At 31.3% G+C, this 17594-nt stretch overlaps 3 protein-coding genes across 4 annotated transcripts; 2 read left to right on the top strand and 1 right to left on the bottom strand.

Moving 5' to 3' along the window:
• The first annotated feature begins 2675 nt into the window (after nucleotides 1-2675).
• Nucleotides 2676-7424, top strand: LOC114165229. 2 transcript variants are annotated; one of them, XM_028049888.1, is made up of 15 exons: nucleotides 2676-3131; nucleotides 4181-4333; nucleotides 4450-4561; nucleotides 4689-4832; nucleotides 5015-5119; nucleotides 5316-5399; nucleotides 5488-5603; nucleotides 5724-5825; nucleotides 5910-6023; nucleotides 6118-6174; nucleotides 6262-6328; nucleotides 6476-6529; nucleotides 6679-6753; nucleotides 6844-6879; nucleotides 7027-7424. In XM_028049888.1, exons 2-15 carry the CDS (start codon nucleotides 4314-4316, stop codon nucleotides 7138-7140), a joined length of 1200 nt encoding a protein of 399 aa, XP_027905689.1. In that variant the 5' UTR covers nucleotides 2676-3131; nucleotides 4181-4313; the 3' UTR covers nucleotides 7141-7424. The 2 variants fall into 2 exon arrangements, with proteins under 2 accessions (XP_027905689.1, XP_027905693.1); XM_028049892.1 differs by having other exon boundaries at nucleotides 4178-4333.
• Nucleotides 7425-10702: 3278 nt separating this feature from the next.
• On the top strand, nucleotides 10703-11404 carry LOC114165247 (probable E3 ubiquitin-protein ligase XERICO). The gene has a single exon (XM_028049906.1). It carries the CDS (start codon nucleotides 10754-10756, stop codon nucleotides 11153-11155), a length of 402 nt encoding a protein of 133 aa, XP_027905707.1. The 5' UTR covers nucleotides 10703-10753; the 3' UTR covers nucleotides 11156-11404.
• A 4851-nt stretch (nucleotides 11405-16255) lies between these two features.
• LOC114165240 lies at nucleotides 16256-17016 on the bottom strand. The gene has a single exon (XM_028049899.1). The coding sequence runs from the start codon at nucleotides 16963-16965 to the stop codon at nucleotides 16450-16452; it is 516 nt and encodes a 171-aa protein (XP_027905700.1). The 5' UTR covers nucleotides 16966-17016; the 3' UTR covers nucleotides 16256-16449.
• Between the last annotated feature and the right edge of the window lie 578 nt (nucleotides 17017-17594).

Raw genomic sequence — 17594 nt, 5'->3', positions numbered from 1 at the left:
GAAATAAAATTAGAATTAGTTTATCATATAAATTTTGAACTAATTTAATCTTAAAATTTATTCAATATATTTAGTTTCAGAAATAAAACGACGTTAAAATTAATTTTGCTGAATTATTTAATAGTGTTCTACCATGAATAATGATGTTTGGACGCATTATTATACATGTGTCAATTGCAATTAATATTTTGATTAACTTTTTTTTTTTAAAAATTTTGATTCATTTGGAGTGTTTGTCTTGAAAAGTTTTAAGAATAATTAAAGTTTTCAATTTTTAATTTGATGTATTAAAAAAATAAATTTTGTAAGTTGTCTAAGTATTCTATAGATGATCAAATTTGGCTTTGAATTATTTAAAACTTTAATTATTTTGGAGTGTGTGTCTTAAAAAGTTTTCAAAATAATTAAAGTTTTTTTAATTTAATTTATTAAAAAAATAATTTCAATTGACACGTGTATAATAATATGGTCAAACGTTATCATTTACGGTGAAACACAATTAAAAATTGGATTAATTGTAATTTTAAGTAAAAGTTAAGGGATAAAAAATATATTTAAATCGATAAAAAAATAAAATATGATATTTTTATATTTTTTTAATTGTTATAACTTTTTTTTTCTTTTTACCTGAGCTTTTACGTAAGTTTTTGTTTGAAGAGTTTCGTCCATATTACTGAAAACAAAATCAACACACAAAAACCCTAATTTGCATTTTGTGGTGCGATTTGGTTGAAAGGTTAATTAGGGATTATAAATGAAGGTATGGATGAGCTTTTGTGTGGTGAAATGGTTGGGTCTTAGGTTTATGATGTTGCTTTGGTAACTGTTTTTGATTTGTTAGGGTTATCACCAAAACTCACACACACCTAAATAAAAGCAATGTTCTAATTACAACAAAACAACGAATGAGGGCATTGCAAAAGTAATGTTTTAAAAAAGGAACTAATTATTTCTAAACTTTCATAAAATCATACAATCTTTTTTTTTTTTTTTATCTACCACTCCTCTATTTTCTTTAATTATATCAACATTTTTGTTGTTACGTAAAGTTGCTCAACCGTCCTTATTAAATGCATTACTATTTATATTAAGACTTCTACATTCTAATACATTAAATTAGAATATGAAATAATTAGATTGTAGTTGAAGTTAATACGTAAATATATTATAGTCAACAAAAATGTCAACGTTAGGGTAATATAGTGCTTTCTGTAATCAAATTATCATTTAATAATATATATATATATATATATATATATATATATATATATATATATATATATAATATGCTAAAGCTACTCCGAATAGTTTGATTATCCTGGTAAACTATGATAGTTATCCTGAATAATAGCGTTTTAATGGTAATTATTGAACAAAACTAACATTTAGTTCTATTTATTTTTCTCAAAAAAACATTTTTAGATTTTTTCATAAGTTTAAAATAATGTCAATATATGAAATTATTTATTCATTATAAAATTTGATAACAACCTAATTCATATTTATATTAAAAAAGTATTTATAAGAATATACATAACAAGTGTTTAATCAGAAGAGCTAACTGTTTTAAAAATACACAACAAATACCGATTAAATAATTTAAGAAAAAAAATCAATGTTAAAGAAGAAAATGTAAAATATTCAATATAAAGTATACATATTTTAATATTTAAATCAATGATAAAATTATAATTCTACAAATAATGAATGAAATTTCATATAACAATTAAAAAATGTTAAATAATGATAAAATAAATCTCCTAGAAATAAATTTCAAAGAATTAAATAAAAGAATATATTTTTTTAATTACTTAATAAATTATAGTGTCTAAAACAAAAGAAAAAGTATGAAAATGATGAACTTGTCCTCCAAATATTATTCGAAACTCTAGTTTTTCTATAAAAAATCATTAACTAAATATGGGTATGTATAGTACTTATTTTTCTTTAAAAATGGAGTATCAGTACTATCCATTTTTTTTAATGTGGATATGAAGACGTAAATGAATATGTATATTTTCATTGGATCTTCGTCTTTACTATATCATAGTTGTTCTCATGTACGTTTCCGATTTAAATTACCAAATTCTTTTTTCTTTTATTAAGTAATATCAAAGAAACTTACATACACTTTTCTTTATCATATTTATCTGATAGTTATTTGATATTTATATCATTCTCATACTCAAATAATATCGAATTCTCATTAAAATCTTAAGGAATTCAGAACATAAAAAAAAAAATACCAACTCATTTATCATGAAGGCACACGTATACATTAAATGTGAAATTAAAATGTATTACCTCAACACGTTATTTATTAATTTATTGAAAAAAAAATCTAATAACAAACTATTCAGACCTTAGGAAGCAGCAAGTAATAAATAAATAAAAAAAAAACTCTATTTAACAAACATTCCATTTCTGTTAAAATAACAAACATTCCCTAATTTTTAAAGATTGATTGAAACATAAAAAAAGAAATATAAAAGTCGAGATTGGTCTTTCCATTGTTTGGTTTAGTCACAACACATGGCAGTTCCTGCGAAACAGAAACAACCTCATGGATTTCATTATCTCATTCATTCTACCTTAATCTTTGCTTAAACCAATTAACAAAACACCATTCCATAAATAACATCACTTTTTATTTCTTTGTTTTTTTATTTGCTGCTTCTTATCTTTTTCACCAACACAGCACCTCACAATTCATCTTAATTTTTACTTCATTTGAAATTTCAAATACAATCACCAATCACAATTTATCTTCTCTTTCTCTCTCTCCACAAGAATCAATTTTTACGATCCAGTAGGAGAAGAACTCAAAACCCAAAACCCAAAGAAAGGTGAAAGATAAAGGACCATGTCCTTCCATGCTGTTTAAACTCTAAAGATCTTGTTTGGTAGTGATATAAACCCAAACCACACACAGGGAGGAAGATTCCATTGTTCTTGTTCATTTATTTCTTTATACGTGTCTGCCTCTCAAAAATTCTTTCTTTCTTCCTTCTATAATATCCACGTTTGTTTTTCGATCAACACCATCAAACTCCTCGCACTCGGGGTGTTTTTTTCCTCTGCTTTTTACCAGAAAAGCTTCCAAATTTGCTCAGATCTTCCACTTGTTCCTGGTAAGTTTTTTGTTTTCTCTTGTTTCTTGTCTTTCTTGTTGCAGAATCGATGAACTAAAGTTGGAAGCTTTAATTAGTAGGATTAAATTTCCCTAAAATATGATCCTATGTAACGTTTTTCCCCTTTTCCCTTCTTTTCTGAAAGAAAGATTAATTTAGGATCACGCGGGTCGTAGCATATACAATACAGCTTCAGTTTAGAGATGAAGATTCTGCTAAATGATTTATGAATTCAGTTTATGTTGACTGGCACAATCATTGCGTCTTTATCACGCTGGAGAATCGTGCCCGTTTAAAAGCTTATAATTAGTTTCCTCGGGAGTTTTTTTATTGTAAATCCTTATGTTACTAAAAAAATAAAATAATTCACGTATGGTAAATTTTACATTTTCTCTTTCCTTTTTCTTCTTTCCTTTTATTTGAATGCTTTAATGGTAGTTTCTATATTTACATAGGAACTGCCGCATGGTTTTGCAATTGTTTAGCCACTAAGTTGGGGGTCATTATCCTCTTTATTGGTCTGTGAAATCCGTATCATCTTCTGTCAAAAATATCACATGAGTTGTCCCTCCTAACTGAGTTAATTTCGGAGGCTATTGTGGAAAAAGGCACATTCTTTTCTCGTTTATGGTTCACATAACTCGGTGTATTTCTTCAACGGCTGTTAGCTAAATTTGGTTTCTTTGCTTTTTCTACTTGGCAACTTCTAGGACACTAACCCGCAGTGCCTTGTAGAGGTGCTCTTGCTTCCATTCCATAGCTGCCATTTGATTGATATGGTTGAAAATTTCAACAGAATGGTGCTATGATACTTTGCCATGCTTCTTGGGTTGTGAAACAACTTCATGAATAGGAGACAAGTAAAATTACTTGTGAATGCCACTGGTGTGTTGGGGATTTGAGCTCATATTGTATACTTAGTATTCCACTTTACATAACCTTTTTTCTCTCATAAAACAGTTATCTCTTGTGTTGTCTTGACATTAGAATCATTATCTGGTTCCAAAGTTTTTATGTTTCTTGTTCTTTCTTGTTTGTTCCTTTAGCAGGGTTTCTATTATTCTAATTTGACAAGCGTACGTAGCTGTTTCTTATACGGAGGATACTTGCCAGTTGATAAACTGAGGAATAGTTCCTGCATATAGTTTTATGAACATACATTTTACAGAAGTTCCAACATAGATGGGCATTATCACTCGAAGGTCTAATTATTTGTGATACCTAACTTTGTCTTTCTCACAAGAATTTTTGTGGATTCTAGTTACAGTCATCGGCTCCCTTCAATTGACATTGGACATTTCCATTTCATTTACTGCAGTTCTGGTGGTAGAAAACCAAGTGAAATTATGAGGTTTTTTGTGACAACTTTTATTGGTATAGTTTTCGGATTCTTTATAGGAGTATCAGTTCCAACATTGTCAATAACAAAGGTGCAGACTGAGTATTTCTCATTCCTCTCATCTTTATAGCATACTCTATGCAGAAGCAAATTTTTTCGAATGGTTTCATGTTGTTGAACTTGATAATGCTATGCTAACAGTACTTAACAATTTGCAGTTGAATCTCCCATCTGGCCTGCTTCCCTCCATCGATCTTTCCTACATTGAAGACAGATATACAGGTCGCCAAGCATGGTCTTTTGTGAATAATGCTAACAAGAGAAGTTCATCTCAAGTTCAAGCATTAAATGATACATCAAAGGTACAATGGGGATTCTATGTAGTTAAGGATCCATAGCTTTTATACTGTCGTTTTCATGTTCTTGTTCAAAAATTCAATATTGATAAGAGCATTCAACTTCCAAGAATGGCTACTTAGAGAGTCTGTATGTATATCTGATTATTGATCAATCACCTGCTCCTCATTCTCTTGCTTCTATTCAGATTTGGGTTCCATCAAATCCAAGAGGTGCAGAAAGATTACCTCCTGGTATTGTTGAAGCTGAGTCGGACTTTTATTTGCGTAGATTGTGGGGTAAGCCCAGTGAGGTGTGTATCCTAATCTTGCCATTTTTGTGATGAAGCTAATTTTATATCAACTCTTCATCTAAGTGCTACATGATGGTAAAAAGGACTAGAAAAAAGAAGTCTTTCATATGTTTGGTCAGATTCTTTGCTTGCTTATATGAAAAAAATCAAACAAATATTAAGTGGACAGAGCTTTTAACTAAGTCAACACTTTCAGGATCTAACGTCCAAGCCAAATTACCTTGTAACCTTCACTGTTGGCTATGAGCAGAAAAATAATATTGATGCAGCCGTGAAAAAGGTTTTAGTCAGTCCATTCTTGTCTCTCAGTCTCTCTCTGTTTGCACATGCTTCTCATTTGTTTTTTAACTAAAACTTTGCTCGAACAGTTTTCAGGAAATTTCACTGTCCTTCTGTTTCACTATGATGGCCGAACAACTGAATGGGACGAGTTTGAATGGTCAAAGCAGGCTATTCATGTGAGTGCTCGCAAACAGACCAAATGGTAAGGAGCTAAGCTGTTCATTATTTCTTTTAGATGATTTAATATTGCTGTGATTTCTGCAAGAAATATTGTTTTTTGACAACCTAATTCATATTGACAATTTTAGCTTTTTCCTTTTAGGTGGTATGCCAAGCGGTTTTTGCATCCTGACATTGTGGCACCATATGACTATATATTCATATGGGATGAAGACCTGGGTGTTGAGCACTTCGATGCAGAAGAGTGAGTATTGGATATGAAAGTGAAATTTTTTGAAGTTTTTATTTTTAAGAAAAGTTTCACGTGCCTCTCTTATTTCATATGCAGGTACTTAAAACTGGTGAGGAAGCACGGCTTGGAGATTTCACAGCCTGGTTTGGAACCTAATAAGGGCTTGACATGGCAGATGACAAAAAGAAGAGGTGATCGCGAAGTCCACAAGTAAGAACGATTGGAATGCTGCACCAGTTTTGTAGTGCTGGTCATTACTTCAAAGAACATGCATTAACTGTTTATTTTCTTGTATTTCTATTAGAGTAACAGAGGAAAAACCAGGATGGTGTTCTGATCCTCATTTGCCTCCTTGTGCAGCGTGAGTAACTGCTGATGTATATTATCATTACATTATCTTGTCTTCTGATCTGTATATAATTATGTTGTCACTGTTTCACAAATGTAGATTTGTTGAAATCATGGCTCCAGTGTTTTCGCGTGATGCATGGCGCTGCGTGTGGCATATGATTCAGGTTAACCGGTTAATCCTAAAGTATTGATTGTTTTAGAAGATGCCCCTTGACTAGTTGTTTGTTCTATGCGCGCCTTTGACTAGTTGTTCAATGTTTCTCTAAGCACTTGCTAACATTATGCTTGTATTGTACCACTGGAAATTGCAGAATGACTTGGTCCACGGGTGGGGTCTTGATTTTGCTCTTAGAAGATGTGTAGAGGTAAGTCCATTCTCATATTTTGTGTACTCATCTAATTGGTGTGTTCTTAGGATAAGAACATGCAATGAAAAGAAACAAAATTGGAAAAATAAAATGCTATCCATGCATGATGCTATGAGCTTTAAACTATTATCCTTTTTCTGACATAGCCTGCACATGAGAAGATTGGAGTTGTTGATTCTCAGTGGATTGTTCACCAAGGTCTTCCCTCTCTAGGGAATCAGGTATTTCCATTGCCTTGATTACTCTAAACCAAACAGTTTTACTCAAAAATCACATTGTAAAATGCTTATTAATATTCCATTTCTTTGCAGGGTGAATCTCAAACAGGAAAAGCACCATGGCAAGGGGTATGCTACTATCTTTTACCAGTTCCATGATATTAATTTGCCTTTTTTTTCTCCCACATTAAGAGTCTATTGAAGAAGTTGTGTGTCATAGTGGAAATAGTCTTTTGGTTATGAAATTTGTTGATGTTCAAATGTTGTTGGTGCTAGGTGAGGGAGAGGTGCAGAAAGGAGTGGACCATGTTTCAGACTCGGCTGGCAAATGCAGAAGACGCGTATTACAAGTCCATAGGAATTGATACATCTAATTCCACTGTTCATTAGGGGTTCCACAGCCAAACTTGACTTGTACACAGATATCATTACCACTTACCACCATTACTAGCCATAGATTTTTTTTTCTTTTTTCCCTTAGAAAAAAGTATATTCCTTTGCAATCACAACCTAGAGTTCTAGCTAGGGATCAAATATCAATTTCACGGAGAATTGCTGTACCTAAACTGAGTTAATCAAGTGAAGAAAATTGATATTGCGGCATGAGTCGATTGTGACATGATCCAAGTCCCTCTTATACTTAATATAAGAAATAGAAACATGCTTGTCGACCTTGTTCTTATTGTTTTTATTCTATGTCTTGTTCAAATAAACTTCTTTTTTCTTTTTTTTTTTCAATTATAAAATATCCCATTATAGTATTACTTTCCATGTGTTGACACAAGAAACCCACACGAAGACAAGTAGAGGAGGGTCGTTTTCAGAATCTGGTGTGGGGCGCAAATTGGATATGCGTGGTTCCAAATTTATTTCCGCGGTACCGTTGTGTTCAAGTCATCACATGTTCAACTGTGGTGAACTTTCTAGATTGGTTTCCTAATGGTTCCTGTGGGACACTTTTTTTTTTTTTTTTTTTTGTTCATTACCGTCAGTTTAATCAACTCAACTTGTTCGAGGATGAATCCAACATTTGATCAACTCTCTATAATGAGGACAACTCAACCAGATTCTTCAATATCTGGACAAGTGTTTGAGGAACAATAAAACAACTAAAGACTTTTGGAATTGGTCTCGTGTGTTGTGGATCACCGTTAACTGGGTCAGGCCACTGGTATTAGTTAGACACGAACGTAAGATTCAGGGTATCGTTCTCGACATAAAAGTTCGAACATTTTCTACCAATATAGATTTTTCATGTAAATACAGTGGAAGAAGGTGAGAAAATGGAGTCCGAGACTCGAAAAGCAGAAATCTTGAAATTGCAATGTGAAATCTTTGACTAATGAAAGTTAATAATTCATGAGCCACTTCTCAAAGGATGAATTGGTTTGGTTAAAGAGGGTGACATGTTGACCGAACTTGAAAACATGGTCCCCACACTTAAACTAGGACCGTTGATGTTTCTATTGTGTTTGAAATAAATTTAAATGTATTAGTTATTAAAGTTTTATGGATAGTTAATGTATCAACAATTGTAATCTTACGAATAATTACCATGTTGGTCGTTGTTTTTGTCTGTTTTGACTACATCGATTAAGAATATGTGAGTTTATAAATTGTATTATTGATTGCATGAATAACACAACAATAACATAGGTAAATCAATTTGAACTAGAAAATTTAAGTGTCAAAGTGTTTGAAAAAGAGAGAATGAGATGATCAATCATACAAATAAGTGTGTCCCCATTCAATTGACAAAGATGAACAACTATGACAATTGGAGTCTTCAAATGAATCAACAAATATCACAAAGTGGACGAATGCCCAAATGAATTCATTGAAAGTAGCATGAAAAGAATAAGGCAACTCTATACATATTATACCAAGCTATTGGTGAGTCTAACTTTGAGAACATTGCAAGACTGAATCTTCAAAAAAGAGTGTGGGATATATTGGAGAAGACATATAAGGGAGATGATCGTGTGAAAAAGATTTGACTTCAAACACTTAGGGATGAGTTGGAAAGCATGAAGATGAAAAGACATTGCTTGTTAGTCACGTTGTGGAGAAGATATTGAAATTGTTAATCGACGAATTTGAAAATGTATGGGTGTGATTAAGGAGTTTAAGGACTTGTTAACGCTCTCAGTTGAAGAGCTTGTTAGGTCTCTTGAGGTACACGAGCAATAGAAGAAGAAGAAAAAGAAAAAGAAGAAGGCAGAACTACTTAATCAACTACTCCAAACAAAGAGAAAGACCCAAAACACTCAAGAAAAAAAGACCAAATAAAAGAGGTAGACGAAGCGATTTTGGTGACAGAAGCCAAAGATAGAAAGATAAGAAAGATTAGCTAACAAAATTGTATAAAAGATCTCCAAAAAGATCTTGGTATGTTGATGTGAAATGAACTTGAGAATTGTTTGATTTCTCAAAAGGAAGTCAATCTATTGACAAAAAAATCATTTAAAACCAACCAATATTTTATATTGAATGAAATATAAAAAAAAAATCAAACCTTTTGTGTGATTTTTAATGATATGTGAATCGGGGTTTGGATTCTAAAATGTAAAAACAAAATACACCATTAATATACAAAATATACAGAAATGATCTATAAAATAGATTAAATATAAAAAACATATTTAAAATGAATATTATTTTTAATCAAGAACATCGATAATATATTTATGGATTTTTTTTTTCAAATTTAATATTCAATCTTCTTGTCCATATTTAGTATAATACTTAATCTCACTTAAATTTTAATATCTCAATATTTATTTCAATGATACTAACGGACATAAATAAAATTTATCTTAACATAAAACTAATTCTAAACATTAACTAAGTCAAACATCTTATTATCATGTGAGTACGTCTAATTGTTTATAATTTCAAAAATTTTCTCAATTAAGTAAAAAAGATAGTTTTAACAAGATGTTAAGTGCATTTTTTTTTTCATTTAATGGTTTTTTATGGAATAAGAAAAGTATTATCATGATGTTATCATGATGTTGTAAGAAGATATAACATTACATTTAATTGTATACACTTAAATCAATTTTTCATTATATGTATATGTATACGTTACGAGAAAACATTAGTTATTTAAAAAGTAAGCATAGAATAAGTTTTGTATACTTGACACAAATACTTGTCATAATAAAATGAATCACTCATTAATAAAAGCATAAAGAAACATACAAAAGGAAAAGAAATTATTTTGACAACCAGCTCTTTTTTTTTCGTTAAAAACGCGTTATCGCTGTATTTTGTTTGGCAATAAAGTCTTTTGGAAAAAGGCATCGCACACGTGTACGCAGATACAACGCTCAAAAATTATGTCGACCATATAGTGTTAACTTACAAAATAAATAATTTATATTTTCTTCTTACCAATTTAACGTAAATATGAAAAATAATATCATAATAAATCGTACAAGTGCTTCGTTCTAAAAGAGAAAAAAAAATCATGCAAACAATAGTTTTTTATTATTAAAACTTACACAATCCGTGTATTTTATGCATATTAGTTGAAGTAGTTTTTAGATATCATATGAAAAAAAAAAAAAATAGAATATAGTTAACATGTGTCAAAATGAAGAATGGTGAAAGAAAAAAAATCTGAAGTGTGATAATTGATTGGGGGCAACGAGAGTTAAGAGCTTTCGCTGATGGAGCAGCCGAAAATCTAGAAACCTCGGATTGTTGCCACCGCATATCTTTGTGAACACGTGTCCTCTTCTCAGCGATCCTCTTTCTGATGCCAAAGCCCGTTCTTCATTTTTCACACACCAATTCTTCCACGTGTTGCCACGCGTAAATTAAACCCTCCCTCCGGTTACCCAACCATGGTTACGCCTACGCCTATGGTTACCACGGTCTAGTTAAGGATATGTGAACCAACAGAGCTCACTATAGTACAGTGTATCTCTCTCTGTATATATAACATAATTTGTAGTATTCATCAAAGAACAAGTGGGTTTGTTTTGTGTGATTCGTGATGGGTCTCTCAAATTTTCCGAGTGCATCGGAAGGGGTGCTTCCGGTGCTGGTGATAAACACGGTTCTCTCGGTGGCGGTGTTGAAGAACATGTTCAGATCCATGCTCCAAGTTGTGGGAGGAAGTGAAAGTCAAAGTCAAAGTGACGGTGAGAACACCGAAGAAGAGTGTCGTGAAAGTTCACGGGAAAGGAGGGTGTCGATAACTCAGTACAAGGCATTGCGGAAGGACATGGGGAGAAGAAGTGTGAGGATGGTGGAGTGCTGCGTTTGTTTGTGTCGTTTTGAAGGCAATGAAGAGGTTAGCGAGTTGCCTTGCAAACATTACTTCCACCGAGGTTGTTTGGAGAAATGGTTTCATAACAAACACTCCTCATGTCCCTTGTGTCGTTCCATGGATTAGTTCACACACATACTCTTCTTCCTCCTGTAACCTGTTACGTAGCAGAGTTAGTTCTTGTTCTTGTAACCTGTTACGTGTGTGTATATATCTAAATTTCTTTACTTTGATATGTAAAGGTACTGCAACCAACTCAGTTCCTCTGTGTCTAGTTTTTATGGAACAAAATGAGAGATGGTGTTGCTTTTAATTACTTGCTTGCTTTTGTAAGTGACAGTGCTTCAAACTTGAGAGTTCCTTTAATTTTCACTACTGCATCTGCATCATCATTCTGCATAATTTCAGTTTAATACTTCTGTTCTGTTCTGCCTTCTTGGTTTCAAGTTTGAATGGAATAATTTCAGAATTTATAACCTAAATATTTAAGGATTCAATTTTAATGATTCATAATTAGAGATACTTATATATATATTTCTACTCTCTGTTTGTAAAATTGTAATTTTCACTTTGCTTGCTGTGAAATACTATATATTTTTGTGAGTTTAATGTTGATATATTTTTGAAGGAATATTATAAAAAGAGGGAAACGAAAATTCAGCACGACTCTTGCATTATGAAGTTAAGGGAGATATTAATAATTGTGTATCACAAAAGTACTTACTTGTCCTTTATAGTATTCTAAAAATAGATCGATATCATATTTAAATTGAAAAAATTATCGTGGAAGAATAAAATGTCTCTATATATAATTCCCCCTCCGACACTTCGTACTATTCGAATATAAAGATTTTTATTTTTATTTTCATTTTCATTTTATTAGTTTAAATATTGCATCATAATTTCATATTTAGAACCGAAACAGATTTTTTATTAAGTGGTGACGGTATGTTTGCAATCGTGAAGAATGCACCGAATTTAATGCCACACACTGATTTTTTTCCCTACAAAATTCTCAGATCTGAAACATTATTTTAACACTGTTTAGTTACGTCTGAGAAATAAAAAAACACAAATAAATAATAGATGAGTGAAGAAAAAATAGATAATTTATAATATTACTTTTATTTATTAGAGTATATATGTGTGTATTTTCTAGGGGGAAAAAATGAGTAGAACCAGCCTATTCATTAATTGAAAACGAAATTAAAAAAAAAAAAAAAGAGAAAGGAAACTCGTTAATGTAATTGAACTTAACCAATCAGCCATTACTAATTTATTAACTATGTATACAGTTTTACCGTATAATTTTTTATTACTATTTAATCGGTATGTATATAAATATTGTTTATTTTTTAATAATAGACATTTGTGAATTTGTACAGAATTATATATTATATATTTATTTCAGAACAATTTGTTTATATATAATTAAATTTAATTATTTGAATAGAAAATACGTTCTTGATAGTGTTGATTTGATTTAAATTATCATTTTTTTTAAAAGAATTTGAAACCTAAACTAATAAAAACTACGGGGCAAGAATATTATTTTGAAAACTGATTAAAAATATTTTAAAATTGGATTAAGTAGTACTTCAACATCGAATTTACAAAATAAGTTTTTTGTTTTTAAAATTAAAAATTAAAAACTGACAAACAACTATCCCTAACAACTAAAACTTGTAAAAACGAATATAAGATCCCTCACCCTCGCATTTTCTGTTGCAATAAAAGAATTTCCAAAACTGTAATAAATACGCGAGTATTCTTTGAATCTCATTCTTCCATTATTTTTAAATATTAGTTTATAACATTTTTAATAAAAATAAATCATAAATTTTGATGGCTAAGATATCATACACTGATTATGTATGTTACGGGAAAGGATCTGAAGCCATTATAGACACAAACTTGCATGAATGTTGGTATTTTAATGGAGTTAATAAATAAAAAGTTTTTTTTAATATTTTAAAAATATGCGTTATTCGGCATATGATTTATACAATTAAAAGTTATTAGAATCAAATCAATTGGACTACACTTTTCACCTAAAACATGAGGATGGCTTTTTAATTCTATATTTCGAAACATATAACCTAAAATAAAAAGTTATATTTTAAATTATATAATTTGAAAATGTTCTGAATATAATTTTTATATTTTAATTGTATATTCTGAAATATTTTCAAATTATACCTTTCATGACTCAAAATATAAAAAAATTGGATAAAATTAAATTTTTAAAATGTAATGGGCTGCAGGATGAAATTGTGGAGCAGAACATGAAATGAACTGTGTGGAAAGTGGGCCGTGTTTAGGGTTGACAAAGTAAAGCTGACAGGTATTTCTTTTTACACCCCCATACTTTCTTTCCGCATCTCATAAATTTTAAAATAATCCCTTTGCCTTTTTGTCCATCAAAAAATATTTGTGGTATAATCTGAAAGTATTTTTTTAATTTTTTTTCATTATATAAAATAATATGAAAATATGTTTTTGGTCCCTTAACTTATAGTGAATTTTGAAATTAGTCCATTTCGAAACTTTTGGACCAATTTAGTTCTTCATCTTTCTTCGAAATATGCGGATTTAGTCTTTTTAATAAAATTTTGTTATGTTTATTTGATGTTTCGTATGTATTTCAAGATTGTATTTGAATTGTTTAAATTATTTGACACATTGTTGCTTTGATGTTAAGTCAAATACTATTATGAAACGCGTTTGAAATATTAAATAAATTTAACAAAATTTGATTAAAATGACTAAATGCACGTATTTCGAGAGATGAAAGACTAAATTGATCCAAAATTTCGAAATTGACTAGTTCCAAAATTCATTGAAAGTTAAGGTATAAAAAACATATTTAACTTTTTTTTTATATATAAAAAAAGCTTTGGGAGTGTGAAATCCGAAAGTCACTGGTTTACACGGTCTGAAGGTTATTTTCTGCCACTCCTAGAAATGGAGAAGCATAAACCTTTGCTTTTCACATTGAACGTGAACAAATCATTACAACTAATGACCAAACACAACAATCATGTCTGAACTACCGTAAACATGATGAACTGCACAAAACGGTGGTGAATTTTATAGTTGAACAAGTTTTTAAAAGTTGTTTTATAACTGTATTACTTAGGATTTGAACATGCAGCTCTGCTACCCAACGAGGATGTTCACTGGATGAAATTGGGAAATCATTTTACAGAATTGTGAAAAATTGCTGCTGTTACACTTCGCTTAAAACAAAGGATGAGAAGATTCAAGGTAAAGTATGACTAGATTTTTGTTATTCAACTGTGGATAGAGATACACTTTATAGAAGTTGATTAACTAGAGCTTCAAGCATTATTCTGCTGAAAATGAAAAACCAGACTCTAATAAAGATACATGGCTTAAGAGTATATTTTGCATCTATATATATATATATATATATATATATATATATATATATATATATATATATATATATATATATATATATATATATATATATATATATATATATATATATATGATAACCCTGCACATGCATGGCCTTAAGATGGTGAGTAACTAAATTTGTCCCAAAGATTTGAGCCTGGCAAGTTCAATCCTTCTTCGCTCTTGTTTGATAAAGGCGTCAGCATTTTGGTCTACGCTCCTAAAAGCACTTTTAGAAGTCTCGTGAGTATCAGGAACAGGTGTTGCTTCTGCTGCTACTGGTATTGGTTCTTCTAGGATGGTTTTGAAGGCCACATGACCCTTCTGATGAAGAGGACGATCAAAACGCTTGCGTAGTGCAGGCCCTGTTACTTCATGCACCTCGTAATCATTCGAGGGGCACCACCCTCGGTATCTCCACTTCAGGTTTTGGCTTTCCATTTTCTATCTGCTATACCTTCTGTTACTCACACCTTCATCATTCTTTCTTTATTTTTGTCACCGTGTATATGTTTATATATATACATCATCTATATGCTGTTATTCTGTGATGATAAGGCATTTATCAAAATAAGAAAAGAAATTCTGTGATGATAAGGCTGAATCTGATACCACTCAGCTGTAAGCAAACATAAAGAAAATTAGATGTGGATCTTTGAGCACTAGCATATATAATAGATAGGAATATCTTAAAGCTGGTTGGAGTGGATACTGTCGTCACCATTTACTTATACATTTTCAGCAGTATGTAAAATAAGAAATTGATGGGAAACGTATGTGACATCTTCGAATTCTTCAGTGGGCGAATGATATGAATGTATCTTTGACTCTAATCGGCTCATGTTAGGAAGTAGAATTTATCTTTACTTATAAAGTAAAATCTGCATCCATTTATATATTACAAAATTTTCTTATCTCTAATTGATGTACACATGGTAATGAAACTAAAATAAGCAATGATAATAGAACAAAATGAAAATTGCACAAAGCAAAACAGACAACAGAATGGAACAGAGAATGAAGTGAAATGCTAAATTGTATTCAAACCTGAGAAAAGAACAACACGTGAACTTCAGAGAAAACCAAAAGTGTTTAGAAATGATGAATTGTGTGTTATTTGTCTTTGAAGAAAGTCTTATATAGGCAGCTATAACTCTCAAACCTGAAAACTTGAATGACTGACTAAAATGATAGAGGCCTGTCACATAGAACTCTAATCAAAATCAAACTCCCTCTTTAATGTAGTATAGAGAAAACCTGAGTGTCAATCCTAGGAGCTTTGATTTTAGTAGTTAATTTGTGAGAGTTTAACCATGGTGATTGTCACAAAATTGTAACTAAAAATAGTGTAGAGAATGTATACAATACTGCTGTAACAGAATGCATGTTAATATGAAAGAAAAAATGCAAATATAGTATGAAATTACTCTGACATGAGTAGGAGTGATCAATGAATGTTTAGAATGCAATGAATGATGTACGCAAACATGTTCTGAAAGTTAGAATTAAGAGAAACTACATGGAAATGCAAATACTGAAACTGTTTGAAGAAATGTTTAAGTGAAATCCTAAAATGAACCAACTGTTTGATAAAATACATTTATCAAACAGCTGAGACTTTTTGTTCTTAGACATGATTTTATAAGGTGTATTAGTACTAAAAGAATTATTTTGAGACTTTTTTCTTAAATATAATATTATAATAGAATAATATAAAGGATGCCATTTAGAAACTAATTTGAAAAGCTCTTCTAAACCGATATGTGCAGAAGCGATTAATCAGTCATCAACCACCACAAGGCATTAGTCTCAATCATCATCATAATCTTAGACAACATTATATTATTACATAACAAGTTAATGGCATTAAAAGTAACACCCAAACACACAGGGTGGAATCTTATTCAAATAAGAAAACATGAAAACACACACTTTAATAGAACTGTTTTATTGGAACATTAGAAGGAAGTGCAGAGGAAGTTGGTGTAGGTTGCAACTTAGACCCCCTTTGCTGTCCACTGAACTTTGTGTGGTTTGTAGTTCATGTTGCTAATCATGTTCCTGTCATAGGCATTGGCATAGCAGTTATTATTCTGGTATCTCATTTCACCCAACTTTGAACCAACATGCTCCTCTGTGTAAAACTCCTCGTACTCGGTTTCCTCGGAGAAATACTCACGGTGTTGCCCACCAGAATTGAACCTGCCACCACCACCACCATTACCACCGTAAGGGAACCTTCTGCCACCCCCATGATGCGCATAACCATTTCCGAAGCCATGCTCACTGTGCATGCCTTCCTGAAACATTCCTCCTCCCAATTTGCATGGCTGTTTTTGCATGTTCATGTGCATGGCTGGGTGCTGCTGCTGCTGCTTGTGGAAGTTGTTGTTCTCAGAGCTCCAAGACTCTTCATGGAAGAAATAGTTTTCTTCCTCAGACTGAGTATCCATCCTCATCCGCTCATCACCATAGCAGTGCTGGCGCTGCCCAAACCCCATTTTCGTTTGCATTGCAAACTCTAGGTTTAGTTTGATGTTAGTGTGATTTTCATTCAACTCTTGCAGACCCTTTTTATAGGCACTTCATAGTAATATTATATTCATGTAAATGGGAATTTTGAAGGTAGTTGAGTGCGCTATTAAATTATTGTTGCAGCTTTATTCTAAATCCTCCATGTTTTTTCTTCCCCAGAAGATATGGTTCAGACTTCACACCATTTCTGCATAACATTTATTCCTTCTTTTGATTATTTATACATTTGAGTGTTCTTTTCTAAAGTGTAGTGTAAAACTGTAACTGTGTATATCAGATGTTGCATGCAATGCTAGTGCTGCTACTCTTTCTCATCTTTTTAGTTTTAATTTCTTAGTTTGTTTTGTGGATTTCATCTTCCACACTCTCACTTAAGAACAAAGGATATATACAATATAACTTGAACCAATATAAGGATTTATAATTCCAAGAAAAGGAAAATATAATTTACTCTATTGTGGAGGACAAGAATAACAATGATAATAATATTAATATACAATTGCAGGCCAAAAATTCCAAAGGCACAGGCATGGGTTGGGTGTAGGAATAAATGGAAAATCTGATTCTTAATTGGTATATAGTCCATGAAAAAGCATCTCATTCGTTA

This window comes from Vigna unguiculata, chromosome 1 (assembly GCF_004118075.2).
Source record: "Vigna unguiculata cultivar IT97K-499-35 chromosome 1, ASM411807v1, whole genome shotgun sequence".
Classification (NCBI taxonomy): Eukaryota; Viridiplantae; Streptophyta; class Magnoliopsida; order Fabales; family Fabaceae; genus Vigna; species Vigna unguiculata.
This window is presented reverse-complemented; position numbering and strand designations above follow the sequence as displayed.